Source organism: Antechinus flavipes, chromosome 2 (assembly GCF_016432865.1).
Source record: "Antechinus flavipes isolate AdamAnt ecotype Samford, QLD, Australia chromosome 2, AdamAnt_v2, whole genome shotgun sequence".
NCBI lineage: Eukaryota > Metazoa > Chordata > Mammalia > Dasyuromorphia > Dasyuridae > Antechinus > Antechinus flavipes.
This window is the reverse complement of record NC_067399.1, coordinates 123,212,390-123,222,732: the sequence shown is the minus strand read 5'-3', so window position 1 is coordinate 123,222,732 and position 10,343 is coordinate 123,212,390. Positions and strand designations below refer to the sequence as shown.

General features: G+C 37.1%; 1 protein-coding gene across 1 annotated transcript in view; it reads left to right on the top strand.

The window, feature by feature from the left end:
• Nucleotides 1–458: 458 nt before the first annotated feature.
• The window catches only part of MXD1 (MAX dimerization protein 1), a 29,151-nt gene continuing 19,266 nt past the window's right edge, over nt 459–10,343 (top strand). The window contains exons 1-3 of the mRNA XM_051975477.1: nt 459–748; nt 1,875–1,974; nt 8,572–8,601. Of these exons, the coding sequence (XP_051831437.1) occupies nt 667–748; nt 1,875–1,974; nt 8,572–8,601 (212 nt within the window). The 5' untranslated portion in view covers nt 459–666. The remainder of the gene's footprint in view (nt 749–1,874; nt 1,975–8,571; nt 8,602–10,343) is intronic.

Here is a 10,343-nt window from a genome sequence, read left to right as displayed (position 1 = left end):
AAGATGGGCGGGCATTTGCTGCTTAACCACTCACGCTTTACCTGTCTTAGAGAAAGGGATGACATCATCGTAGCGGGGATGTTTAAGAAAGATTCACCAATGGTAGATAGAGGAAGGGGCGTGTCTTCCATAGTAATTGGCCAATGCCAATGAAGTGAAAAGGGGGCCCGGTTGCGGGTTGCTAAACCAATGAAAACTTAGGAAAGGAAGTGTGGGGCGGAGTTAAGGGGACCGGTAGCCCAATAGGAACTTTGGGGGGTGGGGCCGGGGCCTTGTCAGGCTCACCCAACCAGAGCGAGGAGCGGAGCCCGCGGGCGGTGCCACGGTGCCCTTCCCCAATAGGGCAAGGGAAGGGGCGGGGCGTCTAACCTCGTGTCCAATGAGGGCGGCCGCCAAGGCGGGCCTGTCAAGTGAAGGAGCTTGGGGGGGTGGCTAGGGGGTGAGTCGGAGATAAACACTCGGCAGTGTAGGTGGCAGTGCCTCCGCTCCGGGTCCTGTCACAGTATTGGTGTCTCTGTCGCCCCTTGGTCGACCCCCAGGGATCGTGGTCCCCGGCGTGGTGTGTGTGTACTGGGGTGACCATTTCACCGTCTGTCCAGCGGACGGGCAGCGAGGCCGCGGGCGCTGGGGGTTGGTCCCGCGGCTCCGGCCCCCGGTGGATGCAGAATGGCGGTGGCGGCGGCGGCGGTTCGGATGAACATCCAGTTGCTGCTGGAGGCGGCCGATTACCTGGAGCGGCGAGAGCGAGGTGCACGGGGGCGCGGAGGACTCCCGCAGGGGGCCTGAGGTGGGGGGTGGCCCGGGGCCTGAGAGGGCAGTCAATGGGGAGGAAAGGCAAGCGAACTGAGAGGGCAGTCAGCCACGGGGTACGGGGGACAGGCGGACTGAGGGGGCAGCCACGGGGATGAGGGGGCAGGCACAGGGGCGGAGCCCTGAGGGCTGGAAGCCCCGGTCGGGGAGGGGTGCCCGGGGCCTTAGAGGGGAACACGCATGGGGAAGGGAGGACTAGCTGGAGGGACCTTGAGGTGCAAAGCCTTGGTGGGGGCGGGGAGCCCTGACCGCTCCGAGGGTTGTTGGCGGAGGGCAATACCGCGAGCGCCCCAACCTCCCCCCTCAACTCGGGGCCAGGGGTGGGGGTGGGGGCTTCCCCATCCTACAGCGGCCCCATCTCTCACCACGAGGCAATGAATGGAATGGAAGGGAATAAGAAGAGGGGGCTGCGGCGGGGTAGCCTGGTGCGCGCTGCATCTCCTTCCTCCTCCTGGGGAGGCAAGCAGACCTGTAGCTCTCACCAAAATGTAGAGAGACACCCCTGGATTTACCTCAGCCAAGTTCCCTACCCATATGCCCTCCCCCACAGAGCTAACCACCCACTTACGAATGGGACTCGCTCCTACATCACCCTAACGTTCTCCCCACGCTTACAGCCCGAAGGTCCATTCTACCCCGCCCCCCCTCCATTCTCCACTTCTCTGAATCCTGTTTGTCTGAACCCTTCGCGCGCGCGTGTATGTGGCTGTATGTGTGTTTTCCTATTTCCAACACCATCAACCTGCTGGGTATTTAGTATCAGAAACATCTGGCTTTTTGAGCGTCGGTGGTATGTTTTGTTCTGTTTCAACAATGAGGATCTGGAATCCTCCTTTCCACCTGCCTAAAACTCGGAGCATGTTTTTAAAAATGTGTTGGGTTTTTTTTTTTTTTTTTCATTGTTCTCTGAATTCCACTTTCATTTGTTTTAACATATCCCTTTAACAAATAATAATAAAAGGAAATTATCGCAAGTGTGGGGATGTATCCTAGATGGGGGAAGTAGAGGAAGAGAGATTGAACGATCAAAGATCATTTACTGACTGAATCCTCTGATTTTCTAGAAGCTGAACATGGTTATGCCTCCATGTTACCATACAATAACAAGGACAGAGATGCCTTAAAACGGAGGAGCAAATCCAAGAAGAATAGCAGCAGCAGCAGGTGATTTGAAAAATATATCTCTTCTTTAGTCTATTATCTCCCTTCTGTGTACACTTATACTGCAGAATACAATTACCTCTTGTGACTACAACCCTGTAAATATAATCTGTATATATCAATGATAAAGTAATGTACAGCACAATCTCAAGCCTGTGGAGAAAGCATTTCTTTTGTTGGGGAAGAAGAAAAGAGAATTTAAATTTCTCCAGGTGGTTTTGGGGAGAGGAAGATTTATTTATTTTGTTTTGCCTCCCTGTGGAAAAGGGGTTGGAGGAAAGTGCAAAAGACATGAGGGGGAAGCACCAGCAGTGACAATACTATGCTTTCAAAAGCTGCAAATTCAGAGCAACTTCTCTGTAATTGGAAATGCTGGACAGTGTCTTTCCTTTGGTTTGTTTTAATTGTGAAGGATTTTTTCCCCCCTAAACAGATTAAATTATTCAATTTGGCATAGGAAGTCATAGGATTTCTCATTTGGCATGTAGATTAAATGGATTGGTTCTCTTTTGGGGTTGCTGATTTATTTACTGTTTCTGCCTACTAAGAACTAAAGAAGGGAGCTTTAATGATTGAAATCTTGGCATATTTCTTGTTTTTCAGGGCAGGAGAAAATGTTAAAATGGTTCAGTCTTTCATTGTGGGTAGCAATCAGAAGTTGTCAGTAATTCTTGATTGGTAAGAATTTCCTTGGAAAGTGAATTTGTCTAAATTAGATTCAGGCTGCTATGTGTAAAGTTGAATGGGCAGTGTCTGAAAATTCTGTTTTTTATGGAGCCATTGAACTATGACTTCCAAGCTAGTAAATTAAAAACATTGACATTTCTGTCACTGGATTAGAGATTCATATGACTTTCCAGCTACCTTTGTTTTGGGGTTTGGGGTTCTCCCCTCCACTAATAGCTCCTTAAAGTAGCTCCATCCAGAGAATGTCTATAGAATAAAGCAAATCACTAAAGACTAGGAAGCTGAAATTCACTTTGTAGTCTCTTGCTTTTCTAGTCTTAGTTTACCCCATTGTGTTACAAATGGAACTACAAGATGTATGACACACACATACACATGTATGTTATTCTTTTACTTCAGAAAGACATGCTAAGAATAAATTTGCTATTTTCTTGATATTTTTCTTTCCCTCACTTTAACATTACATGAAATTTTGAGCTGCTAATGTATATGTAATATGGATAACTCTTTGAGAAAAGTGCCATTCAAAGTTGTGCCAAAGTGGTAAAAACCTGGGACTTAAAAGACAGGTTAAAATACCATTTTTGCTACTTACCCAACATAATGTAGCTTTGAATATGAGTCAAATAACCTCCTTCACATCTTTAAGCCTCATTTCCTTATCTGTAAAACTGGGATACCTAACTATAGCAATATGAATTAAATGAAATCATTTATGGGAAAGCACTTTGTTATCTGGAAACAATGTGAGTATAACTTAGTTTTATTATTTTTTACAGTCTAAAATAATGTAAGTCAATAGAATGTAAGCCTCAGAGGACAAAGATTATTTGGTTGTTATTTTTACATCCCTAGTACCAAACATAATGCTTAGCACAGAGAAAGTAGTAAATGCTTGTTGAAATTATTAAAACCATGAGCCATTTCATGACAGAACAACCATTTGTTTATTTGGCTTTTGTTTTGTGTTTTGTGTTTTGGGGTTGTTGGGCTTTTTTTGTTTGTTTGTTTGTTTTTGTTTTTGCTTTTTTACTATAGATTTAACCTAGTATATCATGTTTAGAAGAAATGTTTGTTTTCAAATTATATTTTTTCAGGAAAATGTACATTCATTGCTCTTATTTTTGCCCATCTTTGATTTTCAAAAAAATTCATGTTATACAGATTATACTTCAAGATGGTATTTGCCCACATTATGATTTCATAAAGGGTTATTTTTATGGGATGAATAAGAATGGAAATAATATGGGTTCGGGTTCAAGCCAAGTTCATAAATGGAAGAGTTTTTTTTTTTTTTTTTTGTAACCGTTGTCATTCTTAATTATTACTTCTGTCAGTAGACATTCTTTTTTCCACAGAAAATATGGAAACATGCAGTTTACATGATTTTTACTTAAATGCATACTCTCTGAAAGCTTAGACATGTTCAAGGATTTTTAAGAGAATATAATTAAATCTGAAGATAACACCAAGCAATTGCACGAACAGGTTGTTTTATTTAAAATGTGGTCATTTTCTTAGTCACCTGGTTCTGTAATTGCCCTACCTAACCAGTGAGACTTTTCACTAGGGAATGTAGTTTGACCCCTTAATTTGAATAGGTATTGCACACAAGTCCTTGTTAGGGTTATAATATTGCTTTTGTTAGGAAGTGATAGGATGAAGTTACTACTGTATTACATAGCCATGGAATGGCTACTTCTGTTCCATGTTCATGGTTTTTATCTTTGTTGTTTATGGGTCCCTTGTTTTCTGATACCTGTAATAAAAAGGTAGCCATTCAACTATCAAGAATAATAAGTTTTAACTGCATGTCAGACCTTCTTGGGTCTAGCATACCCTAGCACCACGAAGATAGTAAGCATTTAATAAGAATTTATTAAATTGAAGTTTAATTCTATCTATAATGTTTAAATAAAAGAATGATGGGATTTAAAACTGGAAAGAGATTTTAGGGATCACTTGGAACAATCTTTCATTTTCTAGATGAGGAAACTGAGGCTCAGAGAAGGAAGTGCCTTGCTCAAAATCAGTAAGGATGATTGTAAAGACTGTATCATTGAAAGCTAGTCAAATAGGATACTAAAAATTATTGGTTGGTTGTATTTAGAAAAGACAGTATCTGCCTTTAGATTTTTGGAGTGAAAGAAGGAAGATTGTGTTTGTGGTAGTTGCCTTTCCCTATTAATGTTTTTTAATCAGTTCCTTATTTCAAATTGCAGACCAGAGCGTTTTTGGAACATACTTTGCTAAACTGAGGCCGATTTTAGAAAATTACTGGATGAGTAATTGAAAGACCAATAACTAGCTTTATTTCAAGATGGCAATAAAAACATTTAGAAAAGGGAAGCTTTTCTGTAACTGAGGAGTATTCCTAAGGGTCTCATGTGGTTAAAACTTGAGTAATAGGACTATAATTCTTTGCTATTTTTTTTAGTATTATCTTTTTTTTTGTGATAAATTTGACCTTTATCAAGATTTTGCAGTAATCAAATTGAATATAGAAAAAGGCACATGTTCTTCAGCTGACATAAGATATTAGTAACTTGTTTAAATAACAAGTTTAGGAGAAAATTAGAAATATTCACCTTGGATTTTGTTTTGGACATTTTAATTCATTAAATAAAGAACATTTCAGTTAAGATAAATGACTACAGTTTAGCTTATTTTTTTAAAAACACATTTATGTTCAAATTTATTTTTGCTTCTTTGTGTACTTGTTTTTTCTCTTTCTTCTAAATTATAGCTTTGAGAATAAGGACAATGTCTTTATCTTCATGTCTCCTTTAATCACAGTATATTTACATAGATTTTTAATAAATATTGTCAAATGACTGAATGAAATGTTCTAGAGATTAGTAATAGTGCCCCTCTTAGGAATTTAAAACTTCTAGTATTATCAACATTGAGTTAACTGTTGAGACTTTTGTGGTTTTTCAATGTTATACAAGTTCAGAGCCTGAAAAGAGATATACTCTAGCAAAAAAAATTAACTTTGATATCCAAACTGTAATTAAAAATTTTGACTTAAAATAAATAATAAATTTATATTTAGCATGCATATATTCTGTATAGTTGCTTTTTAATTAAGATTTACTTTTTACTATGACCAGAAAAGCAAGTACACACCCAGCCATGCTTTACCTTTGCCCTTTCTTGATTCTATCCTTTCTTCCTGTCCATCCTCTATTAAATATAATTCTTATGTCCAAGAGAGGAGGACCTTACCAGTTATAACCATACCAGAATCATATGTACAATCAAAACATAATCTAATAAAATATAAAATCTTATCTTTTTAAAAATTAAAATGTCATTTAGCTTTATTAAAAAAAAAAAAAAAAGGTCTTCATCACAGGACATGTTCACATTTTTGTAAATTATGCCCATCCAGCTAGCTGGTCTAGGAAACAATTTCTGGATCATTATTTAACAATGGAATAAGTAACAAATTGAATGACAAATTGAATGAATTGTAACTTCAGAATAATGAGTTTTGATATCTGCAAGTCTTTTTAATGGTAAACAAATCATCCTAAGACGTTAAATCTTGATTTCCCTTTTCTTTTTCATTAAAGTTTCATATCTCAGAGACCTTTGGGGAAGAGTTTTAAAGTTTGAAATTTTCTATTTCATAGGTCACCCCCAAAACATATTAGAAACAGAATAAGCCAATAACTAATATGAATGAACTTTTCTAGTCTACTCTGATTAACCTCATGTAATTTGCTCATGTAAGTGCTTATCTCTAAGACTGTAGCTTGAGGTTCACTCCATTCCTTCCTTGTCTTGATGTTGTCATAATGCTGTCTTGTAATAGTCCATATCAGAGTCAGATTCAATTCCTATATTTGGTCTTTAAAGTTCACTGAAACTACAATGTATAGTGTGTAGTGGGGAAGTGCTGAATAAGGACCTAGGTTCCAGCCCATGTTCCCTGCTTGCCACCTCTATGATCTTGAGCACGTGACTTCACCTTTCTGACTTCACTTTCCTAATCTGAAAACAGATGACCTTAAGCCAGAAGACTGGTGTAGTTCCTTACTATCCCAGACTAAAGGAAAGGTTATTCAGGAGACTCTTGACTTCTAATACCTTTTATAGAAACATTTTCTATATAATACTTAGAATATGCCTTTTTTTTTTTTAACTAAAGATCAACTAGAAAAGTACTAATATGAAGTCTATATATCCACTCTAACTTTCATTCAAAGTTCTGAAAGCCCTTTTACAGCTACTGCTCATGGATTTACATTTGTGCAGTGCACGGTGTCAACTAGTAGTACTAGCTATATCTCATGGAGAGAGTTAAACAAGAGCAGCATAGTAAAGTGGTAACATGCTTCCTTTCATATAATATGGGGTATATAATAGCAAAGCTGTAAATATGGTTTAACACTAACCTTCATCATTGGTTGGGGCAAGTTTATAATCTTTCTTACATTGCATTTCTTCAGCTTCTTACTAAAAGGCATTGTATATCTGTTCTTCAGCAGTAACTCAGAAGAATATGGGTGTTGTAAATGTAGTCAATAATAAGATTACTATGAAGTTTGTTATATTCATTTTAAAATATATCCTTTAGTCAAAGTTAAACTACTTGTTTTTGATGTAAAACAACTTGAGATTGATGTGCAATCCAAACCAACAAAATAGCATCTGATTTAATGCCTGGTATAGTATCCTCAACTTAAGAAAAATAGGTGAATAGTATTTTGCCACCCTAAATTCACATATGGCATAGGGTTATTTTTCTCTGTGAATTTAATGCACATTTTAATAGAACTTAAGTAAGACATGCAATCTATTGGACTTAGAGTCTAGTAGGGAAATAAGATGCACATACAGATAAATTTGATATGTGATATTACATAAGTATATTAGTGATAACAAGGAAAATGTTATTTTAAATCTGAGTGGGGCAAGTCATTATTGATGCAGGATCAAGTAAAGCTTTTAGGAAGAACTGGCTTTTGAATTTGGCCTTAAATAAATGTTTAGAGAGTCAGCAAGTGTAGAGATAATATTCTAGGCCTAAGGAAAATCATGAGCAAAGAAAAGGATGCTGGAAAATCTTAAGAATACTTTAGGAGACAGAGAGTGGTCTAGTTTAGCTAGGAAATAGAATGTGGAGGAGAATCACTTGGGAAAAACTCTATAGAAAAGTGGGGTGGTTCCAAATGGTGAAGGTCCTTGAATAATAACCAAAGGACTTTGAACTTTCTTCTGTGGATAGTAAGGAGTCATTGATTTGTGTATAAGAGAGATACAATTAGAGCACTCAAGTACACTTTGTCCTTTTCTTTTAATTGCTTACTTTACCAAAAGGAAAACAGGTACTTCATAACTCCATTACTTTTCTTTAGGTTAATATTTTGATACATTTGTTAAAGTAATTGTTTTTCACTTCTTTCCCTCCCACCCTACCCCCACTGGAAAAAAGAGAAAAGTAAAGCAAAACAAATTTTCATGTTTACTATGTCTAAAAATATGTGTCTCATTCTCTATATATCATCCATCACCTCTGTCAAGAAGTGGGTAGCATTCTTCATTATTGGTCCTTCAGAAAAATGGTTAACTATTACATTGATAAAAGTTCTCAAGTCTTTCACAATATTTGCTTTTACAATGCATCTATTCATTTAAGTCTTCTAAGGTTTTTCTGAAACCATTCCCTTGTTTCTTACACCATAGTAATATTACATGCAGACATTTTTCTGGTCCATCAAATAGTTTAACTGGTGATGCCTACAGTGAAGTTGAAACAAGGACTGGTTGTCTTTCAACATCCATTTTAGCTTGGGCTAAAGTTGGTAGAGTAGGTAAACTTGTTGTAATGGTAAACATGGTGATATTTCTGTGGGTGTTCTAGGCAAGAATAATCTTATTGTCTTTTTTCTTCCTTCTTTTCAGATCAACACACAATGAAATGGAAAAGAATAGGTAAGTTGTGGGTATTTTATGTGATAAAAAAACATATTGGGTCTTGATGAAAACTTTAATTGTTTGACAATTAACTATGCTTCTTTACTCCCTCTACTTCTAACAAAAGATTTGAGAGGCTATATGTGTATGTATGTGTATATATATGTATATATATATGTATATATAAGCTCCATACTCTGCCCATAGGATGGACTGTGCTAGTACATTAAATATATGAACATGTATCCAATTTCAAATGACTATAAGAAAAGGAGCTTCTTTTATGAAAAGAGCCTGGGATTTGGAAACCACATTTCAGATACTGGTTCTGCTACTTAAATCTAGATGATGTTGGGCAAGTCATTAAACATTTCTGGGTCTCCGTTTCTTCATCTGCAAAATAAAAGAGTTTGACTGGATGACTTACACTCTGAATCTTAAGCTCAAAATCCATTCCCTTTGTGTAGTATTTTCTGTGTGCCTACTCTACAATCCAATAATTTGGGGGATTTTTTTGCCTTTGTATCTCCAGTGCCTTGCATGTATTATGGGATTAATGATATATGTTTATAGAGAACTTTGTATATTGTTCAGAATCTTTGACTCACTAGAGGGAAAATTTGGGAATAGAAAGGTTCTTTTTAGCTTCTCAAGGTAAGATGGAATTTATAAGTTTTAATAGAGATCACATATCTTGAGAGATGAGGATGTTTGAGACACATTGCAACACGAATTTCTCAAATATATTAGCTTAATGTTATGGCTTTTTACAGTTTACAGAGAGTGCTTTCACATGCTTTATCTCATTTGATCCTCAATCCTGTGAGATAAGAAGAGCTTTAATTATTTTAACTTTAAAGATGAATAAACTTGGAGTAAGTGACATTCTCACAGTGGTATAATTAATAAGGAGTGATAGTAGGACTAGAACCTAGTTCTTCTGAAACTCAGATTTCCAAAGAGCTATAATTCTTTGTACTGTATTGGCTCTCTTTCTGTCTTCAGTCATTCAGTTTTACAAATATGACAGTGTCATAGATTTCAAAATGGAAAGAACTTTTAGAAATTGATTCAAACACCTTTATTTTACAGATTAGAAAACTGGAATTCAGTGTAGTTAAATGTTTTGCTCAAAGTCACACAGGTAATAAATAAATAACAAAACATGGATTCCAATTATTGTGCTCTTTCTACTATATTGTTACTTCTGTCACAGTAGTTCAGCAGTGATAAAAGTCTATCTTTAATCTATTTTGAAACAGCCTTGAGACTTTTATCTTTAGGGATATAGTTAACCAGAAACTCAAGTGTGTCATGATTTCTAAGGCAAGAAAAAAAAAAAAAAACATTATCTGTGTCTTTTCATTCTTGGCATGTTCATCTTTGTATTTTCCTCCCTTATTCTCTTAGCTCTGTTGTGGATTGTAACTATTACTTCATGCTGAAATTTGATTTCTTTTGGAGTTTTTATGCATTTTCACAATTTCAAATATTCAAAATTCTTAACTCAATGCCAATCTTTTTTGCTCTGTAGTATGCTGTAGATGCCGCACAACAACTACCTATTATCTAAGAAGCTAGAACTGAAACCATAATTGTGCTAGGTAGTTCTAAGTGCTTCAAATGACAATGGTCAAAACTCCATTGAAGATAATCCAGCGACAGAGGAATTCATTACCTCCCAAAGCAAGCCCATTCCATTTCTGTTGAATATTTATTTTATATGATGCCAAAATCTACCTTTTGGCAAGCAAAATAAG